Source organism: Aureobasidium subglaciale, assembly GCF_000721755.1.
Source record: "Aureobasidium subglaciale EXF-2481 unplaced genomic scaffold scaffold_9, whole genome shotgun sequence".
Classification (NCBI taxonomy): Eukaryota; Fungi; Ascomycota; class Dothideomycetes; order Dothideales; family Saccotheciaceae; genus Aureobasidium; species Aureobasidium subglaciale.
In genome coordinates this window covers 748,773-771,165 of record NW_013566986.1, presented here as the reverse complement: position 1 = coordinate 771,165, position 22,393 = coordinate 748,773, and the positions used below count along the sequence as shown (strand labels likewise).

Below are 22,393 nucleotides of genomic sequence, written 5' to 3'. Positions count from 1 at the left end.
CTTATGGGATATGATTAATGAGATTGAAGGCTGCACCGACTGGATCTTGCAACACGATCAGGATCCCCGCGTGGGGCGTCCGACCAGCGAAGAGTTGGTGGTGGCTTTGACCCGAAGGTGGTCACGGCACAAATCCCCATCCTCATTGCTGTCTGTGGCCGGTCTCGACTGAAAGCGACAATCTACCTGACCTTCATAGAAGGGAAAGAGAGTATGGAGCTATATGTTCTGGAAGTAGGTCTAATAGAGGGCAATACAATGGAGTACAAAGCGCTAGGGAAAGGTATTAGTTGGTGGTGAGAAAGTCAGATCTAAATAAGGTCCAGTATTGCGCGTTCCTTCAACGTCACCGATCTGAAGAGGGTCGCGATTCGATTCGCGGGTCCAGGTGGGCAGTGTCTCGATTTTGTCTCGACATTGGCGCCGCGCCGCAACAATTACCTTGTTCTCTTCCTACCTAAAGACATGAAGGTACACTCATGATTCACCTGCTATGAAGCAACACACCTAACAAGACGTCGCCCAATTCCTACCGTGCACCGATATGGCGGGCCATGATAATCACGCCGACACGGAGCTGAATGGTGTCCGTCGGAGACACTCTGCTCATTTCGACGAGGACGACATCCACCCAGTCCCTGGTCGACATGACGCTCTCTCTAACGAGCGGCCGCAGTCCAGTCCCTCGACGTCTGGCACGGATATCCCTCCTCAACCAATCCGCAGTTCGAGCGACCGTTCGTCACGAGTAAGATTCTCGTTACAAGAGCAAAGACCACCAAGCTTGTCGCGTGGGAAAAGGAGGAAGAGTGATGAGGACACACGGCCTGGCCTCAGCGTGGACACCAATGCCGCCGCCGCATCTTCTGCGCTTGGTGGCAGCGCGCCTTCGTCGCCCTCGAGTCTCGTTTCTGCATCAAGCGATTCTCGTCCCAAGGCCTCCCCTATGTCACCAACTGCTCGATTGCGAGGCTACTCGCTTCGTAGTTCGCTGTTCCAGCGCAACATGCATGATCGATCTGCCAACTCCCTCGCTCTACCTTCATCCACAATTGAAATGACTCCCGTCGGCCCATCTAGCCAGCCAGGCACTAAAGCCATGAACACACATCATTCGAAGAAGAGCATGGATACTGTGGTAGAGGTTGCTCCGATGCAAGACGACGATCGTGATCTGGAGGATCAGAATGACAAACTTGCTGCATTTGGTCAGCGCCAGGGTGTCCGAGGCATTGCCGCCTTACCACATTATCAGTCCTGGATACAGCAGCATACTTCAAGGAACAACACTTGGCGCTCTGTGAAGACCAAATACCACAGAGCTCGGAAGTTCGTGCTGCGTATTCAAGATATTCCGCCTACGAAAGACGGCAGGCATATTGACTTGGACGCCTCTCGAAAGACAACACTACTCGACGAGCGAACAAACAAAACATATATCACCAACTACATTCGTTCTAGCAGATATACTGCTTGGAACTTTGTGCCTCGCCAGCTGTTTGCACAATTCTCCAAGCTTGCTAATTTCTATTTCCTTTGTGTTTCCATCTTACAAATGATACCCGGTCTCAGTACCACAGGAAGTAAGCTTCTCTGCCCCGTAATTGTGTTGTACCCATCATAACAAATTTGCAGCGTATACCACGATCATTCCATTACTATTCTTTGTTGCTCTTTCCATGGGAAAGGAAGGTTACGACGATCTACGACGTTACCGCCTGGATAAGACGGAGAATAACCGCGAAGCTTCCGTGCTCCATGCATATCGTCCAATTACCGCATCTGACACACAAGCTGAAGAAGGAAGTGCTAATGCTGGTGGTCCGATTCACTGGGCCAAGACGAAATGGCAAAATCTCCAGGTTGGAGACATTGTCAGACTGGAAAGGGACGAATCTATACCAGCCGACATGGTCTTACTGAGCTCGAAAGGTGCCAATGGCATTGCATATATTGAAACTATGGCTCTGGATGGAGAGACGAATCTTAAGAGCAAGCAAGCCACGGCCAATCTAGCTAAACAGTGCGATACGCCGGAGCGCATCGCGTCTTGCCATGCTCATTTTGTTGTCGAAGATCCCAACATCGACCTTTACAACTTCGAGGGCAAGGTGACCTTAAACGGTGAGACAGCTCCATTGAGCAACAACGAGATCATTTACCGTGGCAGTGTCTTAAGAAACACACCTGAGGCGTACGGAATGGTCATCTACAGTGGTGAAGAGTGTAAGATCCGTATGAACTCGAACAAGAACCCTCGGATCAAGGCTCCCGCACTACAGGCCATTGTCAACAAGGTGGTCATTGTCATTGTTATCTTTGTCATTCTTCTGGCAATCTTCAACACAGTGGCATACCAAATCTGGCGTAAGGGGACCGAAGACGATTCATGGTATCTCAACAATGCCAGAGTCGCGTTCTTCCCTGTTCTCACGAGTTTCATCATCATGTTCAATACCATGATTCCTCTATCGCTCTATGTGAGTATGGAGATTGTCAAGGTGTGGCAGATGGTGCTACTTAACGACATCGATATGTATGATGAAGTCACCAACACACCATTCGAAGCGAGAACATCAACCATCAATGAGGAACTGGGTCAGATCAGCTATGTCTTTTCCGACAAGACAGGCACGTTGACAGATAACATGATGAAGTTCCGCAAGCTTAGCGTAGCTGGTACGGCTTGGTTGCATGACATTGACTTGCAAGACAAGCAAGATGAGTCTGAGATGCTCATACACAAGAAGCGGAGCCAAAAGAGCAAGGGCAAGAAGCCGATACGCAAATCGACAACGTCCAACATTACATGCGATCATAAACTAGATTGTGCGGATGATCAGATCGAATTCGGAGAGACTGGTCGCAAGTCAACCTCACAATGGACCTCTTCGGCGAGACCTGGAAAGGCACAACCTGAGCTAAGCACGAAAACGATGATTCGTTACATTCAACGGAAGCCATTCACATTGTTCGCCAAGAAAGCTCGTATGCTTTTGTTGTCGATGGCACTCTGTCATACCTGCTTGCCAGAGACACAGGACGATGGAAAGATTGATTTTCAGGCATCTTCTCCTGACGAACTGGCTCTTGTAAGAGCAGCACAAGAGCTGGGCTATCTGGCTATGGACAGAGAGTCTGCAATCCTGACCATCAAGACCTTTCCTAATGGTGTGAACCAAGAGCCCGTTCTCGAACGATACGAGATCCTGGACGTCATCGAGTTCTCAAGCAAGAGAAAGCGAATGTCTGTCACTGTACGCTTCCCTGATGGTCGCGTCTGTGTAATCTGCAAAGGAGCCGACACTATTGTAATGCAAAGACTCAAATTGGCATCACTAGCGAACCAGAAGATGGTCGAGATTGAAAAGCGAACGAGCATTCGTAAGAGTCTGGAAGCAAAGGAAGCCATTCGTCGACGAAGTGAACAGCACGAACGGTCAAGCATCGCTCGTCCCAGCTTCTCAAGACCTAGTTTTGCAATGTCTGTTGGTCGACCTAGCATCGGTGGTGTACCGCGAACTAGTGTGGGAACTACTAGACTACAGCCCGTCCGTGATGGGCTGAATGTCTGGCTCAAAGAACGCGAAAGTGAGGTTGACGTGTCTAACCATGAGGAGACAACTCAGCATTACTCTCCACGACCCTCAACTCAACTGAATAGCCGACAATCTCTCGCCCCTTCCGAGGCTCGTAGCTCTTTGTCTTACGATGACCTTGGCCAGGATGAGCTAGTCGAAGAGTCGCTTGTCACTGACGAGGCCACCGTACTCGAGCGCTGCTTCCAGCATATTAACGATTTCGCGACAGAGGGTCTGAGGACCCTGTTGTACGGATATCGATTCCTCGATGACCAAGAATACCTTGGATGGAAGAAGTTGTACCACGATGCCACGACGAGCTTGGTGAACCGTCAAAAGATGATAGAAGATGCAGGCGAGATCATCGAAAGGGACTTGGATCTTGGAGGTGCGACTGCTATCGAGGATAAGCTTCAGAAGGGCGTACCGGAAGCCATCGACAAACTCAGACGTGCAAACATCAAGATGTGGATGTTGACGGGAGACAAGAGAGAGACGGCTATCAATATTGGCCACTCTTGTCGTCTCATCAAGGACTACTCGGCGGTCACAATTCTGGATCACGAGACGGGACAAGTGGAGCAGCGCATAGCGGCTACCATACTTGATATCAACAGCAACAAAGTGGCGCACTCCGTTGTCGTTATCGATGGTCAGACGCTGGCTCTGCTGGAGGATGACGAGTATCTGCGCGGGCTTTTCTATGAGCTTGCAGTGCTTGCGGACTCAGTCATCTGCTGTCGTGCCTCTCCTAGCCAGAAAGCCGGACTTGTGTCGGCTGTGCGAAAGAGAGTCAAGAATAGCATTACGCTTGCTATAGGCGACGGCGCCAATGATATTGCCATGATTCAAGAAGCGCACGTCGGTATTGGTATCACCGGAAAAGAGGGTCTGCAAGCAGCTCGTACATCTGACTACTCAATTGCTCAGTTCCGCTTCCTGGTCAAGTTGTTGCTTGTTCATGGTCGCTGGAACTACATTCGAATCTGCAAGTACACAGTCGGCACTTTCTGGAAAGAGTTTTTGTTTTACTTGACTCAGGCACTCTACCAACGCTGGGCTGGCTACACCGGTACTTCATTGTACGAGTCTTGGTCACTTAGTATGTTCAACACTCTGTTCACCAGTCTACCCGTCATTTTCCTTGGTATTTTCGAGAAGGATCTCCTGCCTCAGACGTTGATTGCCGTACCTGAACTATACACCAAGGGTCAGCGCAATGGAGGCTTCAACTTCAAGATCTTTCTAGCTTGGATATTCATGGCATCGAGCGAGGCGATCATGGTCTATTTCATCATGTTCGGATTGTATGCTCAAGCCATCTTCACCAAAGATCAAGGACTATACGCGATCGGATCCTTGACATTTACAGCATGCATCATCCTCATCAGTATGAAGCTGCAGGTCATTGAGATTCATAACAAGTCTATCATGGCTGTAATCGCTTGCTTCCTATCAATTGGTGGATGGTTCTTGTGGATGATCATCCTCGCATCAATCTATGCGGACAATGTAACCTACAACGTCAAGGACAGCTTCTTCGTACGCTTCGGAGACAATCTACTCTGGTGGCTCACATTGCTACTGATCATAATAGCGACCATGTGGTTCGAGTTTGGAGTGCGAAGCTTCAAGTCAGCATACTTCCCCACCGACGTCGATCTTTTCCAGACCTACGAGCGCGACTTGGATATTCGGAAGCGATTTGAAGAAGCAGCTGCCATGGAACTACAAGCAGGATGGCATCACGGCACCAAGAAATCGAGCTTCGAACAGCAGCGCGAGCAAGAAGCCCAGGCGATCCGCGAGAATGAAATCCAAGACCTTCTTGATCGACCGAGAGTCATGGAAGAAGGTGGTGCGAAAGCCGGTGTTACAATGGAAGAGCAGACTGTCTTTGTTGAAGACGGGCCCAAGAGACCGTCGACCGATATCCAAGAGATGCTGTCTCGGAGATTTGGATCGGTGCAACAAGGAGGCATCGATGTGAATAAGAAGTAACATGTATGTAACATTTCGATGGACAGACAAACTCATGTATATATTTGTCTTTTTAGCATTGCCCTACCTGTGTATAACCAAAATGTTTCTTTTTCTCCTGCAGTGAAAGACAGGAAGAGCAAGAGGCTGAACAAGAAAAAATCAGAAAGTACAAAGCTACGGGAATATTCATGCATGAACGTTTTTTGCGGGATGGGGTTGATCAGCAGAGAGAAATGGTTCGCCGAGAAGATGTCTGGTTGCATTTGACATCGCTTGCAGCGCTTTTGCCGTCGAGTCCCAGATCACCCCTGTCGCGTGATTGGGCCGTGCTCGGCAGGTTCGGCATGCAATCGCAGATGGGCATTCTCGATGCCAAGCTCGAGCGCGTTGTACATGTACACTTCCCAATGCATGGATGGGTGTGTAAGCAGGCAGGTAAGCGGTTTTGGGAGGGCTGAGGTGGTTTGGCTGGGAGGCGTTGAGATGTGGACAACAGCCGCGTCTGTTTCGTCATGTCTCTGTTGCGATTTCTAATGACGGTTTAGTTGAGACAGTTAGGTGGTCGGGATGTGGCCAGGGCAGGTTCTTGCGGTTAGCATCTCATGGGTCTTGCGTAGCCGGACGCCGCATGTGGCAAAGCTGGGAAGGGCAGGAACAATTAAGCTCCAGTATCGGCCATGCCTCACAAGGGCAAGTGCGCGAGAGAAGTGCATTTTGTTCACGACTGAGGCAGCGAGATCAAGGATGATAATGTGTTATAGTAGTTCGCGATTGTATGCCTCTTGACAGTCGTCGCAAGCAGGGAAGTTGTAGGCGGGAATAGGTGAAATTGGGCTAAATTAATTGGAGACTGGCAGCCAAGCCGCCTAGCAAGCGTCACAGTTCTTTGGCTGCCTCTCTCACCCTCTTTCAACGGGCCCGGCTCTCGACTCCTGTCCAGTGTCCATCCTGTCGATTTTCATCTCCTCTTCCCTTCTCATCTCCATCACCCGTCATCACCAACCATATCTCCATCGCCGCATGTTACGAACGACACGACTTTAGCTTGCATTGCATAGACTCGCACTTCTTAACCACATCTCTCCCCGACTCATCAGACCCGCCTCCCCGACACCACGTCAATTCGCCCTCGGTCATCTCCGCTATACCCCGTCTCGTCCCAAGTCGCCGCAAACTCCCTCTCCCTCGACCCCTCAGTCCGAACAGTCATCCGCCGTCGCCGTCCTACACAGGCAGGCGAGACTGAGTCCCACAGAAAAGACAAGCATACCTGAGGCGTCCTCGAAGACAGGCGGCTCGTTCTTGGCGTTAGGTGTTGACGCCTGTTGTGACTCGAACTGAAGCCTACCGGATTTGCATGGCTGGTGTTCGTTCTTGATTGATTCGTTGCATTGCCGGTGTTGTGTGTAGCTCTGGTGAGTCGTTCGACAACATGTCTGTCATAACCCGTCATGGCTGACTCTGCTCTCGCAGTCTTTGTTGTTGCCATCTCCTTTCAATACTCCCCATCATGCGCGAGGCCAATTTCAGCATCCCCAGCGCGAACAAGGCGTCGGTAGGCATCACGCCTGCTCTCTACGACCGCCGCGCCCTCGACTGCACCTCGACCCTCCCCTTGATCAACTCTCTCAACAATCTCACCTACCTGACTACGTCATCCGCACGCATCCGAGACATTCTCACAGTAGACGGCGGCGTTGAACGTCTAGTCTGCATCCTGAAAGAAGGCAGGAGCAAAGATGCTATGGAGAGTTGGAAATGGAACCTGGCTTTCCAGTGTGTCTTCAACATCGGTGTCAGGGGCTCCGAAGCAGTAAGAACACGAGTTGTCGAAGCCGACATGGTGCCCGTGGTGGCCACTCTTCTCGACAACTACATCCGTGCTATGGAGAAGCTGAAGAAGAGAGCCGATGAGGACGCAAGACGCACTCCGGTCAACTTCACCGCCTTCCCCCTTCAGAGCCCTACACGCTCAAGTCGTCCCCCTTACCAATCCAGATCAGAACGCACACCTCGGAGATCAGTACCGCCACCAATCGACATCGCTGCTACTGACGACCAGCCTATGGCCGACCCGCAACCGCCGTTACGCAATCCTAGACTCGACTTTAGTCGTCACACTCCGATGCACGACATTCGTCCACAATCATCTCCGCAGATTCGTTCAGAGCAGGCTTCACGCCAGACGCTACGTCCCGTTCGGGATGCCGACCGTCTGCCCTCGATGCTGCCTAACCTGAACGCAGAGTTGAGCTCACAACCCCAGTCGCCAACCACGCCGAGTGCGACTGCTCCGGCTAGTCCTCGTTCTGCCGCAAGCCTCGGACGCAGAAGACCATCCATTCGTCATCAGCTATCCATCTCTGGCAACTGGGAGGACGAGCAGAGCGACGATGCCGTCCAGGACACTTCTGACACAGCTGAAACATCACCCGAACCCATGGTCGACATTCAGAACGACATCTCCATGCAGGACATTGTCACCGATGAGACCATGCTCGAAGGCAGCGTGACCCCTGTAGCTCTAGGTGTACCCGCCGTTGATGTGTCTGATTCGGACGCTTTCCTCAGGCACGCATCAGTGCAAGATGGCAGCATCAACAACCAAACCCCAACGCAAGCTCAACCCGGCTTCGCACCGCCCCAGCAACTTCCATCCGTCGATATTGTTAACGCTACTCCACCAGCACTCATGGCCCCCCGTGCTGGTGCCCCCTTCGTCTCGGCGCCAGCTCCTCTTGCCGCCGCTCTACCTCGTGATGAAGATGTCATCATGTCTCTCCAACTGCTCGCCTATGTTTCGAAATACTGTAACCTTCGTTCATACTTCCAGGCTTCACATCTAGTCCCTCGCCTCAACATTGACTCCGAACTACGCACGCTGGATGCTGATTACGATCCCTCAGTCCCATTCACAGGTCCTTCTCAGGAGGAGCTTGAAGAGGCATGGGACAATGAGTTTGTGGAACAACCGGCTTACAACATCTTCCCCTTGATTGAGAAGTTTACTGTGCGATGCTCAAGCTCACGTCAGTCTCTGCTACCGACATCGGCACAGCAAAGCGAGACGATGCAATATTGGGCAGGTGTTGTCATGCGTAATCTCTGCCGCAAAGACGAAAGCCGAGGAGGCATCCGTCAGTGCGCGTACTGGAAGTGTGGCAAGTGGGAAGAGTACACACGGCAATTTGCTAAATGCAGACGCTGCCGACGCACCAAGTACTGTAGTAAAGAGTGCCAAAAGGGAGCTTGGGGCAGTCATCGCTTCTGGTGCGTAGCAGCCGAAGAGGGCAAAGAAGGAGAGAACTCCCGGCATCATCACCACCACGCGCACGCGCACTCGCATACGCATCAGCGTTCCCACCATCACGCACAGGGCGAAGGAGCAACCCCAGCAACAGCACCTGCGGCCTCGCGAGGCGAATCATCGCGCTCTCGAGCGCATCATTCTTGATTATGACACCGGATTTATACTGCATATTGTTTTTTCTTTTCACACCTTTCCTTCGGCAACGATATCCTTTTTTTTTTTTCTGGCCGAACGGAAAGAGCTTCAGGAAGTTCAGGGAGGGAAATTGAGCAGCTACCCTTTCGGCACAGACAGTAAAGCGTCTGGCCATTTAACGAAACATTGCGTAGGCGTTGTGGAAGGAATTTTGCGACATTGTCTGAACAGGCGTTTGTTTTTATATTGTGAGCAGGGAGGAAGCACTGATGGTTAATCGGACAGTAAACTATCTGAACATTACTATAACTTGATCAAGTATTTGTTCTGTCGTCGAGTGTCATGTGCAAGTGTGAAAGCAGGCAAGCAAGCATTTCGTTCGTCAGCAGGTGGAGAAACAAGGAGCGTCGTATCAAATACAGACAAAGCGATGTAGACGGAAGGAGGTCAGTTGGATATTGATAAAGTGGGTCCGGGTCGATAGACGGCAGCGGGAAAGGAAATACAGCACGTGCGTTGGGTTGAGGATTGGTTTGCTCGGTCGGCGTCCAGATAAGGAAGGAAGGTCGGATGCGCTGGACATGACACATCAGTAGGCAATTGTGTGTGTTTGCGACAGATGGCGAAGTCACACCTAGTTACGCATCCTAATTGACCTTGAGCCTAAAGACGGTGGATGGTGGACTTGCGACACGAAACACATTCCTCGACTTACCAGCGACTTCGGGCATGACTGGCACTGGGCGCGTTGAAGTCGTCAGCAACGACGATGATGCACGCAGGCCGCTGCTGGACAACGACAACGACAACGACGACGACATAGATCTGGACATGGCTGCGACCAACACGCGGCATGGCCATGAGAAGTGGCGGCGTGTATGCGGTCTGCTGCTGCTCTTCACCACCGTCATCTTGTGGACGGCCTCTAACTTTATGGCGTCCGTACGTTGACCTAGCCGAATACCTTGTACATGGTTGTCGCACAAGCGGACTGACAAGATGCGTAGACGCTGTTTGCCGACAATACCTACTCGAAGCCCTATCTCGTCACTTACGTTAACACCGCCTGCTTCATCATACCGCTCCTGCCCATCGTCGTGCGACGCCTGTACCTGACTGGCTCCCTCAAGACGCCAGTATACGCTGCCCTACCACAAGACCACCATGAAGAGACGGATACACACGAGCACCCGAGTGATGCTGCATCACAAAAGCATATACCCATCAACGACCACCAAAGCATAGTCCCCTTGTCCCTGGGAGACACGGCTCGTCTGAGTCTGGAGTTCTGCATCCTCTGGTTCCTGGCCAACTACTTTGTCGCTGCCTGTCTGGAACACACTACCGTCGCGTCGTCTACCATCCTTACATCGACAAGCAGTATCTTCACCTTGCTCTTGGGCTGTGCCGTCGGCGTCGAGATCTTCACTTTGCGCAAGCTCCTCGGAGTACTGGCTTCCTTGCTTGGTGTCGTCCTCATCTCGTCTGTGGATCTCTTTGGCGACAACGATGACGGTCGGGGTTTGTTTCCGCACAAATCTGCACACCAGGTCGCTCTCGGGGACGCCATGGCTTTGCTCTCGGCCGTGCTGTACGGTGTCTATGCCGTACTCATGAAGAAGCGCATCGGAGACGAGCGTCGGATCAGCATGCCTGTCTTCTTTGGCCTTGTGGGTCTCTTCAATGTCCTGCTACTCTGGCCTGGCTTCTTGATTCTGCACTTTACTGCTGTCGAGCCGTTTGAGCTACCCCCAACCTCGAGGGTCACGACGATTATTCTTGTATGTCTATCATTTTTGGGGAGAGGCCACTCTTGCTAACCTCTAATCAGGTCAACTCCCTCAGTTCTCTGCTCTCCGATATTGCGTGGGCGTATGCAGTTCTACTCACTTCACCCATCGTAGTCACCGTTGGCCTCTCAACCACCATCCCTCTATCTCTAATCGGTCAGCTGCTGATCAACAACCAAACATCACCTGCCATCTACTGGCTAGGTGCTTGCGTCGTCGTCTTGTCTTTTGTCTTTGTCAATCATGAAGAAGCACAAGATGAAGCTGCTCAAGACCAAAGAATATTGGAGCAAGCTACTGTGAGTAGGGAGGTGTTGCATGAAGAGGCGTGAGGGAGCATGGATGAGATTGCATCATTTGCATGGTTTGGGAGTTTTGGGATTGGTCGTCGAGGAGAGCATTTATAGACTGGATTGGGGCGTCAAATTGGCTGCGCTCTCTGCTTGACGGGCAGGAGCAGCTTTGTTATGAATATCACGATTTTTCTTCCCGAACGTTTTGTTCTGCTCATGTGTCTTGGTGTGGTGAAGAGATTATGTTGATGCACGAAGACTAGTATTGTGGTTTGTACATGTGATCTGACAGGTATTGGCATGTGTTACCAATTATCTCCCGTTCCCAGCACTTCCTGACCCTTTTGGAAGTCTTTGCTCTGCTTCTCTCCCATCCACTGTGGCTGTGTCCGCTCTATGCCCTCTTCGATGCTCCAAGCCCTGCCTCCTTCGACATACAAGGCTTCACCATTGAGCGAGTCTGCTACCATGGCGCCTGGAGAAGATTTTGATTAGCGGCGTTGGCTCTCTCGTCTAGTGCTTTAGGGACATGTACCTACCAGCGATTACTCTAGCGACGTCAATGGCTTTGTTTCGTGGTAGGCCGGCTTCACGCCAGTCTGCGTCTATGCCTGTGACCATTCGGGTTTCTGTCATCCAGGGGCATACTGCATTTGTCCTGATGGCGTAAGGGGAGGACTTTATCAGAACTCTGTTTGAACTCATGTGTCAATTATTGCGTCAAAATTTCCTAGAATGAGGGGGAAATGCGAGACTGACTTTCTTAATGCTCTCATTAGGCCATACACGCCATGTTTACCTGCCGAGTACACGGCCAAACCAGGTGCTTCTGTGAATCCAGCCACGGAAGAAACTAGTGTGAGAGATTTATCGGCTGCTGCAGTGGAGGACTTGTCGTTTAGAGGCGGTTGACGAAGATATACACTTGCGATTCTGGAGAAGAGGATTGGGCCGCGTAGATTGACATCCAGAGAGTCATCGATATCAGGTTCCTTGGTGTCAATCACGTCAATACTGCAACAGACATCCTTTTTGAAGGTCAATGATATGCAAAACATACCCTTTTAACACTTTCAAGTGTCAATTCCGGATCTGCGATATTCTGCTCTCTGTTTATTCCTGCCACTGAGGCTGCATGATCAACCCTTCCACAAGTCTTGTATGCAAGATCAAACAAGCCCAGATTGGCAAGATGATCTTGTACATTCGTATACAAGAATTTCACTTGCTGGCCAGGTTTTGAAGTTGCAGTCAGCTCCTTTTCTAGAGCTTCGCCTTGAGGGATTAGGACGTCGCCGAAGAAGACGTGGGAGCCGGCTGAATGGAGTAGACGGACTAGCTCGGATCCAATGCCTAGAGCTCCTCCTATGATGGGCTGTTAGATGTCGTGGTGGCATGAACAGTGAGCTGCTCATGCAAAAGATGCAGTATGCACTTACCCGTCAGGACAACCACTCTGCCCTGCAGCTTGTCTTCCAAAGCCGGAGGTTCGAAACGCGACATGATTGGATTCCTGCAAGGCCAATAGTAACACGAGAGAAGAGAGTATATCAAACAGCACAGTAACCAAACTTCTTCCAAACCAGTTCTTTATATCGAAACAGAGGAACTGCCGACTCCGCTAGACCGTTTCCCTTGTCCCAGTACCGGCAATACCAGGCAAGTGTGACCCCACATCATTCTACCCCACATTGGTCATAGGAGGCAGTGACGTTCAAAGTGGAGCGGAACATGGCCGCACCAGATAGCAACCTTGCCTCCTGAGCACCACAGACACGCCGGTTCAAAGAGACGATCCCGTCAAGCACTATGAGTAGCGACAATCACACAGAGGGTATCAAAGTCTTGGTGACGGGCTTTGGTGTAAGTTGTGAACCAAATTACCTTCGTCTTTGACATATGCTCAGAAGCCTTATCTCACCATCAACTCCATGCCACATCACATGAAAGAAACAAGACTCTACACACACCCTCAAAAGAAAAATCAATCCACTAACACAACATCTTTCTTGTTTTTCACAGCCATTCCCCCGTTCAGACGGCACGACATATACCAAAAACTCATCCCATGAAATCACAAAACTGCTTCCTCAAGCCCTCCCCCCCTTCTCCCCCTTCAACCCAACCTCTGCAAACATATCCATCCTAAACCCCACAGCTACAGAGGGCTCAGCTGTAAAAGTCGAATACGCACATATAAGAAACTACACCTCTGCCTTGCACTCCACACACGGAAATGATGTAAATCTTATCCTCCACATCGGCATGGCGGATGGCTGGGATTTCATCTCTTGTGAAAGAAGAGCTTATAAACAGACTTTTACCTCGTCGTGGGGGAGTAGAGTGTTGGGTTTATTGGGGAGATATTACATGATCAAGGATTTTGCGGGTAAGACGGTCAAGGATGCTGGACCTTGTCCTTGGGATGATGATGTTCCCATGGGATTGTGTACGGGACTCGATGTTGATCAAGTTGTCGAGGGAGCGGGCAAGACGTTGAAGGGAATGTTTGGGAGAGATGTTAGAGGTCATGAGGATGGAGGGACTTATTGTTGTGGGTTTATTTACTATGAGAGTTTGGCCAACAAGGTAAAGTCTCCTTTTTTTCCCTTCCCCTCACAAAATTGTCTTTTGGCATATACTGACGTGGTTCGGGATATGTACAGTTCACGAAAGGTTCGACTGCAGAAGTGCTGTTCTGTCATGTTCCGGGTGATCTAGATCAGTTCAGTCTCAGGGCTGGTGCAAATTCCATTTGTGCCATTATTGGGGCTGCTGCTTCTCAACTTCTGGAAGAGCGTAAACATGGGGCTTCTCTACGACCTGTTGCTGCAAAGTCACAGGAAGAGAGTGTCGTCGCTGAGACGGCCACCAGTACTGTGTCTGCCCAGCAAAGACAGAGAGCCATGGAAATGATGGCATCGGGATATGGAGGTGAACAAGCTCTGCAAGCCACAAAGTTCAACGCCTGAGAGGAAATACAGACAGTCCTTCAATAAAGACATTGGCAGAGATGTTCGTGACTGGTATATATATATGTACATAAAGTTTGACGTCTTCTATTCTACTCTCCTCTGTAACTTTGGAGCTCTAATCTTACTCTTCATCCAATCAGGCACAAAAGCCTTGACACCTAACGCCTTTGCATCTTGCTCACTCTTGACAATAAACCTATCCTCTGCGCTAAAAGTGCTAGGCTCACCCGTAACCTGCAAATCAGTCATCAACTCCAACCTACACATGGCCAACCCAACATTTCCAACGCCATTAATCCATTTCCCCGGTTTACCTCTCTTGCCCTCAATCTTAATCTCCGTATTGCGTTCCGGCACTGCAACCTTTGTGCTCGCGTCATAGACAATCTTCTCTGGTGGTGAGGAAGCAGAGTCGAACAATGCAACAGGCAAAACACGCCTTCTAACCACTCCAGTATGATGTGTCCGTATCGTCAACTCTTGGCCCACATAACATCCCTTTTTAAAGTCTATACCGCTCATAATGTCGAAATTGGTATTCATGGGCAACACATCATCGCGAGGGATTTCGTCTTGACCTTCAGGGACGCCGCGTAGATATCTTCGTATCGTGTATGCTGCCAATCCCACATCTTGAACCCCTTGCATACTTGAAAAAGTGTCCAGTGCCGATGTGGAGGGTAACAGGATCCTTTGGCCTAAACCGGTGGCTCGTGTGTCGATGAGTGTGATGTTGCCTTGTGTATCGATATTCGCACCTTGACTGCTAGGTAATGCAGGATGAGGCGTCCATTTCTCCTGCTCCCGCCACACGCTCCAAATATCCAATTCGCCCTCTTCCAACACCCTGAGTGCAAATTTCGACCGCAATTTATGCCTCTTGAGATGTTTCAGCAAATTGCCCGTCTCCTTTTCATCCACCTCGACCAAAAATCCTGGATCCTCGGTCTTGTTGTGCAAATCGTGGAAGCCAGAGCCCAAGGTGGGGTACACAAAGACATCATGCAGCACTTTTCCTTGAGCGGTGAGAAAGGCGGCAAAGAAGCCTGAGCGAGTGGCTGTGCTGAGGTTGTTGGTTATGATGCCTTGGAGGAATTTAGGTGCGTCGGGCCCGTGGAGGGAGATTAGGCGGCGGGTGGTGAGTTTTGCTGCGCCGGAGGCTGGGGGCGTGGGTGGGAGCGGAGTTTGCGTGGTCGAGTATGTGCGTCTCGTCTTGGGTAGTCGACGGAGACAGACAAAAGGCTGTCTGGAAGATGCGACGGCCATTTTTTGCCTGGTAGTCGTTGTATTGTTTGCGCTGTGACGATGTTGTTGTTCAGACAGCTTTGGATGAGCAAAGGTCATTCTCGCTGACATCATCGACAGCTTTTCTGGCCGAGGCTTCGAGTCGTCTTGACATTAGGTAACCACCAGCAACAAAACACGCACACGATTCACCAGAGCACGTAAGAAGAGATGAGAACTAGTTCAAATGGTAGTTTTGTCTCCTAGGTCCTAGACCAGCTGTTATGTGCTCTTCATCATATCATCCTTGATCAGATAGGGCCCCTCTTAGAACCCTTGTTCTTCTCATTCTTCACCACGCCGTTAAGGTAGTCAAGCAAGAAACCCTTGGCCTCCACAGGCGTAGATGGTGACTTGAGTCCGTCGTTATCGTTACTCACCGCCGAGGATGCGCTGGCCAGTCGTGTTCTGAACATAGATGGGTCCGAAGGCAACGGTGTCCCCGAGTTGTTCGACATGGCCGATCCAGCTCTGCTTTCAGCTTGTGCGAGTCCAGGGTTCTGCTTTGCGAACAAAGCAAGAAGTGCATTCCGTTGTTCGCCGGCATTCTGCTGCGACTGTTCCACGCCAGGACTGCTTCCCGACTGATCCGCTCTTGGCCTTTGTAGAATTTGCGGCTGGAAAGGCTTCGGTGCTTCTTGCACTTTCCTTGAAGCAGATTGCTTCGGCGCTGCTTGCCTGGGCGTTGGTTGCTTAGGAGGTGGCTGTCTGATCTGAGGCATTTCAGGTGACCCATTACGGTCAGCTCGAGGCGAAGGTCGTTGCAGAATAGTGAAGTTGGCTGGAGAGTCGCTCTTATTTCCACGTCGGAGCTTATGGGGAGTTTGGATAGAGTCAGACGGTTGGGGAGCAGGAGATCCTCTGGTAGCTGCAGAACCAGGCCTTGGCAAAATCGACACAGGAGCCCGCGGCGCGTCCGGGGCGAAGACTTTGTCAGGAACCTCTTGACTAGCTTTGTCCTTTGCTGCTTGGACTTCTTGCGCCACTTGCTTCGCTGGGAACATGTCCTTGGCTTGCGCAGTGGGTGTGTTTGGCTTGCTCTTTGGCAGAGTCCTTGTTAGCATTGCTAGACTGGCGTTTCTCTGCTGTGGAGTAGCTCCTGTAGGAGCGGGTATAGTCGGGCCAGGTAACTGAGTAGTCGTTGGAGCTGCTACTTGAGTGCCCTGGACGACGGGAGTCGCTCTTGGAGGTTCGGGAGACTTGAACAAGCCCAGCAAAGAGTTTTGATGTGCAGAGCGTCGGCGTCCTTGTTGTGCGTCCCCTACGGTGGGTTGCTGCTGAGCCTGCGTGTGAACCTGATTAGGGCTAGGATAAGACAGAGAGCCATCGTGAGGCACAGCATTGTAGCCGCTAGGCGATTGTGAAGGCGCCTTGAAAGCACTCAGCAGATTCATAGCGTGGTTATTCAATCTTGGAGCGGGCAATTGAGAGGCCGAAGGAGCCACTGGACCATGAGAAATGGGCGCGGGGTGACCGCCAGGGAACAACTGCTGCTGCATTGAAGGATGTGTGCCCTGAGGATGGATGTGACGGACAGCTTGCGGGGGCTGCTGCGACATATGTGACATTTGCGGCATGACACGTTGGAGGTTCTCGTGAGCACTCTGACCGAAGAAGCCTGGCGGATGGAGAGACACATTGCGTTGGTGGGCAGGCGAAGGGAAGGGAAAGCCTGGGGGAGGCTGCTGTCGAACGGCAGGCGAGGGCTGATGATGTTGGTAGTGCGGAGTTCCAGGCTCTGGAGGAGTACTTGTAACTTGGTCCAGAGGCGTGACCGGTGGTAGATCATTGTCTACCGGAGGAGCTAGCCCACCAGTGGCAGCGTTACCGCGAAGCATGGCTAGCAGCGCGTTCGCTTGGTTGTCCTCGCCATTAGCAGCTCGCGGTGATTCCTGGCCTGGTACGTTGACGCTCAACAAACGTTTGAGCTCGAAGACGGCATTGGCTGATGGAACTTCAATAGCAGGCGAGTCTGAGGGGACGTCTAGAATTTCTTCGACAACAGCTTCGACTTGAACTTGACGAGCCAAATCACGCTTCTTTTGCTGGTTGATCCATTTCTTCAAGGGAGGCAGGAAGGGCGCAACCATATACAGCTTGTTGGCACTGACGACGCCCTGATCAGCATTGCCATCATGTTGATGGGAGATGACTCTATTGTTCTGTCTCTTTTGTGTGTATGACGGTAGATCAGTCAAGCGATACCACGCGATTTTCTGTCTTCAGTCAGCATATTCCTGATGTGTTGTGTTGTGGCAGATTGAAGAGAGACGGACGCTGATCTCCTTGCGCGTCTTTGGCTCAAAGTAGGTTTCCAAAGGGACACCACGGAAGACGAACATTCGCAAATGTTGCTCACGCATGGTTACGTCAATGTACTTCTGGTCCTCTGTGGCTATGCCAGCAGCAGCGATGTCATAACCAGTCTCTTCCCAGACTTCACGAATGGCGCAGTCAAGATCCGGCTCATCCTTGTTGATCTTTCCACGAGGAAAACTCCAGGTGGCACTCTTCTTCCAGCCCTTGACGAGGACTACCTGGTCCATGTCATGGTTGAGTAGGATGGCGCCCCTGACCGGGACACGGGTCTTGTAGGCGAGGAACTCCTGGTAGGCGGCCGTGTGTTGCGAGTCGGAGAAGGTGGAGAGGAGGGGACAGTGTTGGAAGATGCGAAGACAAAAGTCCCTCAGGTTGAGCGAGGGGAGGGACGGGTCGGTGGGACGGATGAAATCCTCATAAAACCACTGGGCTTCCTCGACCTGGAAGCAGATTCGCGCGACGCTTTCGAGCTCTTCTTGTGGGAGGTTGATAATGAAGCGAACGCATAGGTCATCTAGCCAGTCTACTAGCTGCATTTTTGTCTCTGCCATTCTGACCAGTGTCGCGCAGCATATCCGGACTTCTGGTATTGGCCTAGGTGAAAGGCGGCGTAGGGGTCCCCGTGCAGTACAGGAGAGTTGACAAGCCTCGATCCAATCTATAGAGGCTCGTGACTGCGATTGTGAACAAGTGAGGGTCTGGAAGTATTAGTGGAGTGGTTGAGAAGGGTGAAGCGTGTCTTTCGTGCTTGCTGTCTCGCGCGCCGTCCATGCCACGCCTGCGTCACCGTGAGCTTGCCCGTTGATGGGCTCGTGCTGCGTTGTGCATTTATGTAATTAGTTATGCGCAGACCATGCGGAGATCCATAAACTTTGTTGCATGCATTCGAGCTGCTCCTTCCCTCTTTCCTCCAAACTTGTCTATTGATAAATCTTTCGACTCTTGGTCTTCTTCCACACAACTTCGACTGACCGAATCATCCTCATCGCCCACACTGTCACCGCACTGCCACACATCAGTGGCCAACCCCCCCAAGAACACTCACAATCATGCCTGGCGACGACGACTTGATCGAGGCGGCCAAGTCCACCGCTGTCGACTACTACGATTTGCTCGGCATCACCTTCGAAAGCTCGAGCGAATCCGACATTCGTCGCGCCTATCGTCGTACAGCTCTCAAGTACCACCCCGACAAAAATGCCGATAAACCAGATATTGTCGAGAAGTTCCACTTACTTCAGATCGCAAACGACGTTCTATCAAGCCCTGAATACAAGTCCATTTATGACAATGCGCGACGCGTCAAACAAGAGAAGGAGGAGCGTCATCAAGCATTCGAAGGCAGACGTCGTCAGATGAAAGAGGACCTGGAGAACCGCGAAAACGCTAGTCTGAAAAGAAAGCACCAAGAAGAGGAAGAAGGCGACAAGCTACAGCGTGAGATCCAGCGTCTAGCTGCTGATGGCAAGAGACGACGACTCGAGAGACAGGATCAACTGAATCGCGAACGACTCGAAGAGGAGGAACGTCTAGATCGGGAGAAGAACGGTTACATTCCATCCCAAGACCAATCTGCGTCGCAAGGCGGCAATGGAGTTGCTGATATCGATCGTTCCATCAAGGCAGTGTGGTCAAGAGAAGGTGAAGGAGCAGTGCTCGACAAAGAGCGAATCAGGACCATGTTTGCGAGCTTCGGCAAGCTTCAAGACGTGGTAATACTCAAGGACAAGAAGAAGCGCTTAGGCGATAGCAAGACCAAGAGTCTTGTTGCGACTGCTCTCATAGTCTATGAGTCTGTTGTAGGAGCACATGCCGCTGTCTCAGACTACAAGAAACGATCAGACTCGGACAAAGATTTCCAGACACTCGATTCCGTATACTGGGCGTCGAACAAGGAACCAGAATTCTTGCAACGCCCATCGACACCCGTGCCAGCCACACCAAATTCAGAATCGAAATCACGACCTCTCCACGAGATTCCCGGCATGGACTCACCGACAACACCGCTAAAACAGGCAGGAGGCGGCTTGCGCAAGGTTCCTTCCTTTGCTTCATTCAGTAGCGCCAAGAACTCGCCGGTCGCTCCTTCCGCTGTATCGAGCCCCAGCCTGGAGGAGCTTACCATGATACGACTGAAGAACGCCGAGAAGAAGCGACTTGAGGATCAGATCCGCAAACAAGAAGCAGAGGACGAAGATTGATGCACTCGCGGAAGTACGTACATGAAAGTATAATACCCTGCCGTGCGACAGTGCTAATTAGCTGAAAAGACGATGATGGCGAGAAGGAGAGTAATCATACATGAATTTACTACAGGTGATGTTCTCTGCCTCCAACATGAGCTGATTACGTGCTGTGAGAGGACATACCAGAGTCGCTTTGGCTGCGCGGATGACCAAACCAAAGCAACAACGCTCTGCCTGTTGACGGCTAACAAAACAGAAACACCTCCATGGGGACTTGATCAGAGCTTTGCTTTGCTACCTGCCAAGGATCCGAGCTGTTCCTTCATGGTGGCAGTCATGCCTTCTGCTCTGGGCCTTCTACTCTCCCGATCCACGAAGACATGCACAAACTCGCCAACAGCCTTTACCTCTTCGATGCCGCGTTCGAAGACACCAATCTCGTAGTTGACGCTACTTTTTCCCAGTTTCTTGACTCGTAATCCGAGATCGATCATTGCAGGAAAGCCTACTGGAGCTAGGTAATCGCATTGTGAGTGCACAACTAGTCCAATCAATGATGATGTGGGAGGGTCGAGCTTGCAATGCGTCATAAGGTATGTATTGACAATGCTGTCGAAGCTGTTCGGGTGAAATATGTAAGTTCCACCCATCGATTTGCTACAAATCTACCAGAGACGTACAGAAAGTAGTATACGCTGTTGTTCATGTGGTCGTACATATCGTTGTCGCTCCTGTATGAACGCGCGGTCAGGTGTGTCTGAGTATATGCGAGCAGTTGTCGATGACTTACCATCTTGTCCGGTACTCAAGATGGAAACCGTAGTCTTGCAGCCGCCTCTTCTTCAATTCTGCCACCTGCGCCATGCTTGAAACAACAGCGCTTCCTTTTGCAGATTGAAATCTAGATGTGAGAGTGTTTCCAAGACTCGTTGACAAGGTGATGTCAAGGGTAGTTGCATATCTGCTAAACAAATGTCGGTACCAATCACTAAAACGAAGCCGAGGCACACGGGTAAACCGCGGAAGATGGATCTTGTCAACGGCACTAGACTGTCGGACTTCTGTCCACCCTTGTCTGTTGCATGCATGATGACCGGCAAGGCTGCATCACAAGGATCATGGCGATAGTGCTCTGCTCGTAACTCACCAGGCAACCCGCCTTACCAAGGCCAAGTACAAACATTCGCTCTTTCCGTCGTCATTTCTTTAGCTCGCCTCTCTCCACCTTGGATACCATGTGTAATCATTCGCTGTAACCAGTTTCAATCTATCAAATGTTGCCCGCAATGTCTCCAATACGTGAAATGTATGCGATACTGGTTACAGTGCTCTTTTTCCAAATCGCGACATCGTCATCAAATCTCGAGTCGCAAGAACTAGAAGCACGAAATGGAGGCGGCGGCTGGACGAATGCATACTGGATGACACAACAAGGCCTCACAGCAGCAACACAAGCGCAATGTCCTTCCTGGTCTCCAATAAACTGCAACGCCATCCAGGAACCTGATTAGTAGGTTTTACCTACCTCGTCCTACCATATGCTAGTCTAACATTCATGAACAGTTGCTGCACACCAAGCACCTACTGCGCACGCGCCTCCGACAATACAATCGGCTGCTGTCCTTGGGGTCAAACTTGCACTCCTAATATCGCTGGAGCAGGAGCAGGAGCAGGAGCAGGAGCAGGGGGAGGATGGCAACAACATCCCACACCAACATGGCAGCAACAGCCCTCTACGGTGTATGTCACCGAAGGCCATGCCACAACAACTGTAGTATATGCAGCGGGACAGAACACACAGGGTTATACAACGCAGCAGCAGACTGGGTATCTCGGGCAAGGTCAAGGGCAGTATTGCTCTACATTGTATGCGCATGGGGATAATTTGCCTACGACGGAGGTGGGGACTTGTGGGACGATTTTGATTGCCAATAAGGCGTCGAGAGAGATAGGGATATCGAAGTGGGTGATGATGGGAAGCTTTTGGGTTGTTGCTGGAGGTATGATATTGCAAGCGAGAGCCTGGATGTAATGTTGTGATGCAGAATAGTACGAGATCATGATATACGATTTGCTTCTATCATGTTAAGCTTGATCGTTCGTCTCACTCAACTTGTTCTCTCAACCATCTCGTAGTCTCCTGCGCAGGACGTAACTTGATCTATCTGTGATCAGCGACGTGACAGACGAGACCGGGTTATCCATGGAGAAGTTTCTTCTCCCATGATACGTGGTGAAGTCTTGCGGAATTAGCAGACAGGACCGATCGATGAGCTATTTCAAAGTCAGCCTTTGGACCCCGAGTTGAGAATTAGGTAGAATGTAGGACATAATCGGGAGGTGGGAACAAGCATGACAGAGAAAAGTGGGGTAGCCAGAAACACGCGACACGAAACTGGCACGAAAGGAGCCTCACTTCTTCCTCTTGCGACTTCCCATCTTGATATCTAGGACCTGTTGCAAGAGATTGCGACATGTATATTACTAAACAAAGCATCATCATTGGACGGTGCTCGCTTGAATTGCCATCCCAGAGG

General features: G+C 51.0%; 11 protein-coding genes across 11 annotated transcripts; 7 read left to right on the top strand and 4 right to left on the bottom strand.

Annotated features, from left to right (window-relative positions):
• Positions 1-1,153: 1,153 nt before the first annotated feature.
• AUEXF2481DRAFT_65328 (uncharacterized protein) lies at positions 1,154-5,582 on the top strand (the record flags this gene model as incomplete). Its single annotated transcript, XM_013488827.1, has 2 exons — positions 1,154-1,583; positions 1,636-5,582. The coding sequence occupies 2 exons, from the start codon at positions 1,154-1,156 to the stop codon at positions 5,580-5,582; spliced, it is 4,377 nt and encodes a 1,458-aa protein (XP_013344281.1).
• An 85-nt stretch (positions 5,583-5,667) lies between these two features.
• On the top strand, positions 5,668-6,664 carry AUEXF2481DRAFT_693989 (uncharacterized protein). Its single transcript, XM_013488921.1, has 2 exons — positions 5,668-5,999; positions 6,110-6,664. The coding sequence occupies exons 1-2, from the start codon at positions 5,753-5,755 to the stop codon at positions 6,310-6,312; spliced, it is 450 nt and encodes a 149-aa protein (XP_013344375.1). The 5' UTR covers positions 5,668-5,752; the 3' UTR covers positions 6,313-6,664.
• A 410-nt stretch (positions 6,665-7,074) lies between these two features.
• On the top strand, positions 7,075-9,018 carry AUEXF2481DRAFT_29280 (uncharacterized protein; the record flags this gene model as incomplete). Its single annotated transcript, XM_013488727.1, has 1 exon — positions 7,075-9,018. The coding sequence occupies one exon, from the start codon at positions 7,075-7,077 to the stop codon at positions 9,016-9,018; it is 1,944 nt and encodes a 647-aa protein (XP_013344181.1).
• Positions 9,019-9,738: 720 nt separating this feature from the next.
• AUEXF2481DRAFT_29279 (uncharacterized protein) lies at positions 9,739-11,131 on the top strand (the record flags this gene model as incomplete). The annotated part of the gene is made up of 3 exons (XM_013488726.1): positions 9,739-9,951; positions 10,017-10,790; positions 10,841-11,131. The coding sequence occupies 3 exons, from the start codon at positions 9,739-9,741 to the stop codon at positions 11,129-11,131; spliced, it is 1,278 nt and encodes a 425-aa protein (XP_013344180.1).
• Positions 11,132-11,397: 266 nt separating this feature from the next.
• Positions 11,398-12,595, bottom strand: AUEXF2481DRAFT_29278 (uncharacterized protein; the record flags this gene model as incomplete). The annotated part of the gene is made up of 5 exons (XM_013488725.1): positions 11,398-11,567; positions 11,632-11,783; positions 11,852-12,120; positions 12,153-12,457; positions 12,532-12,595. The coding sequence occupies 5 exons, from the start codon at positions 12,593-12,595 to the stop codon at positions 11,398-11,400; spliced, it is 960 nt and encodes a 319-aa protein (XP_013344179.1).
• Positions 12,596-12,849: 254 nt separating this feature from the next.
• Positions 12,850-14,295, top strand: AUEXF2481DRAFT_39713 (uncharacterized protein). The gene is made up of 3 exons (XM_013488783.1): positions 12,850-12,955; positions 13,115-13,681; positions 13,759-14,295. The coding sequence occupies exons 1-3, from the start codon at positions 12,902-12,904 to the stop codon at positions 14,062-14,064; spliced, it is 927 nt and encodes a 308-aa protein (XP_013344237.1). The 5' UTR covers positions 12,850-12,901; the 3' UTR covers positions 14,065-14,295.
• Positions 14,152-15,333, bottom strand: AUEXF2481DRAFT_29276 (uncharacterized protein; the record flags this gene model as incomplete). Its single annotated transcript, XM_013488724.1, has 1 exon — positions 14,152-15,333. The coding sequence occupies one exon, from the start codon at positions 15,331-15,333 to the stop codon at positions 14,152-14,154; it is 1,182 nt and encodes a 393-aa protein (XP_013344178.1).
• Positions 15,334-15,514: 181 nt separating this feature from the next.
• Positions 15,515-18,469, bottom strand: AUEXF2481DRAFT_693766 (uncharacterized protein). Its single transcript, XM_013488931.1, has 2 exons — positions 17,628-18,469; positions 15,515-17,567 (listed from the first exon to the last, which is right to left on the bottom strand). Exons 1-2 carry the CDS (start codon positions 18,219-18,221, stop codon positions 15,603-15,605), a joined length of 2,559 nt encoding a protein of 852 aa, XP_013344385.1. The 5' UTR covers positions 18,222-18,469; the 3' UTR covers positions 15,515-15,602.
• A 250-nt stretch (positions 18,470-18,719) lies between these two features.
• AUEXF2481DRAFT_29274 (uncharacterized protein) lies at positions 18,720-19,871 on the top strand (the record flags this gene model as incomplete). The annotated part of the gene is made up of 1 exon (XM_013488723.1): positions 18,720-19,871. One exon carries the CDS (start codon positions 18,720-18,722, stop codon positions 19,869-19,871), a length of 1,152 nt encoding a protein of 383 aa, XP_013344177.1.
• A 263-nt stretch (positions 19,872-20,134) lies between these two features.
• On the bottom strand, positions 20,135-20,720 carry AUEXF2481DRAFT_4807 (uncharacterized protein; the record flags this gene model as incomplete). The annotated part of the gene is made up of 3 exons (XM_013488651.1): positions 20,135-20,474; positions 20,537-20,587; positions 20,647-20,720. 3 exons carry the CDS (start codon positions 20,718-20,720, stop codon positions 20,135-20,137), a joined length of 465 nt encoding a protein of 154 aa, XP_013344105.1.
• Positions 20,721-20,830: 110 nt separating this feature from the next.
• Positions 20,831-21,913, top strand: AUEXF2481DRAFT_39709 (uncharacterized protein). Its single transcript, XM_013488782.1, has 2 exons — positions 20,831-21,366; positions 21,420-21,913. Exons 1-2 carry the CDS (start codon positions 21,143-21,145, stop codon positions 21,886-21,888), a joined length of 693 nt encoding a protein of 230 aa, XP_013344236.1. The 5' UTR covers positions 20,831-21,142; the 3' UTR covers positions 21,889-21,913.
• Positions 21,914-22,393: the final 480 nt, after the last annotated feature.

Excerpts from the sequence above, each read along its gene's own strand:
- AUEXF2481DRAFT_693989 (XM_013488921.1), top strand. The coding sequence starts at position 5,753 with ATGCATGAACGTTTTTTGCGGGATGGGGTTGATCAGCAGAGAGAAATG. Across the intron at positions 6,000-6,109 it reads ATGGGTGTGTAAGCAGGCAG|TTGAGACAGTTAGGTGGTCG; the intron begins GTAAGCGGTTTT and ends ATGACGGTTTAG.
- AUEXF2481DRAFT_39713 (XM_013488783.1), top strand. The coding sequence starts at position 12,902 with ATGAGTAGCGACAATCACACAGAGGGTATCAAAGTCTTGGTGACGGGC. Across the intron at positions 12,956-13,114 it reads TCTTGGTGACGGGCTTTGGT|CCATTCCCCCGTTCAGACGG; the intron begins GTAAGTTGTGAA and ends TGTTTTTCACAG. Across the intron at positions 13,682-13,758 it reads ATGAGAGTTTGGCCAACAAG|TTCACGAAAGGTTCGACTGC; the intron begins GTAAAGTCTCCT and ends GGATATGTACAG.
- AUEXF2481DRAFT_693766 (XM_013488931.1), bottom strand. The coding sequence starts at position 18,221 with ATGGCAGAGACAAAAATGCAGCTAGTAGACTGGCTAGATGACCTATGC. Across the intron at positions 17,568-17,627 it reads AGACGCGCAAGGAGATCAGC|AAAATCGCGTGGTATCGCTT; the intron begins GTCCGTCTCTCT and ends GACTGAAGACAG.
- AUEXF2481DRAFT_39709 (XM_013488782.1), top strand. The coding sequence starts at position 21,143 with ATGTCTCCAATACGTGAAATGTATGCGATACTGGTTACAGTGCTCTTT. Across the intron at positions 21,367-21,419 it reads GCCATCCAGGAACCTGATTA|TTGCTGCACACCAAGCACCT; the intron begins GTAGGTTTTACC and ends ATTCATGAACAG.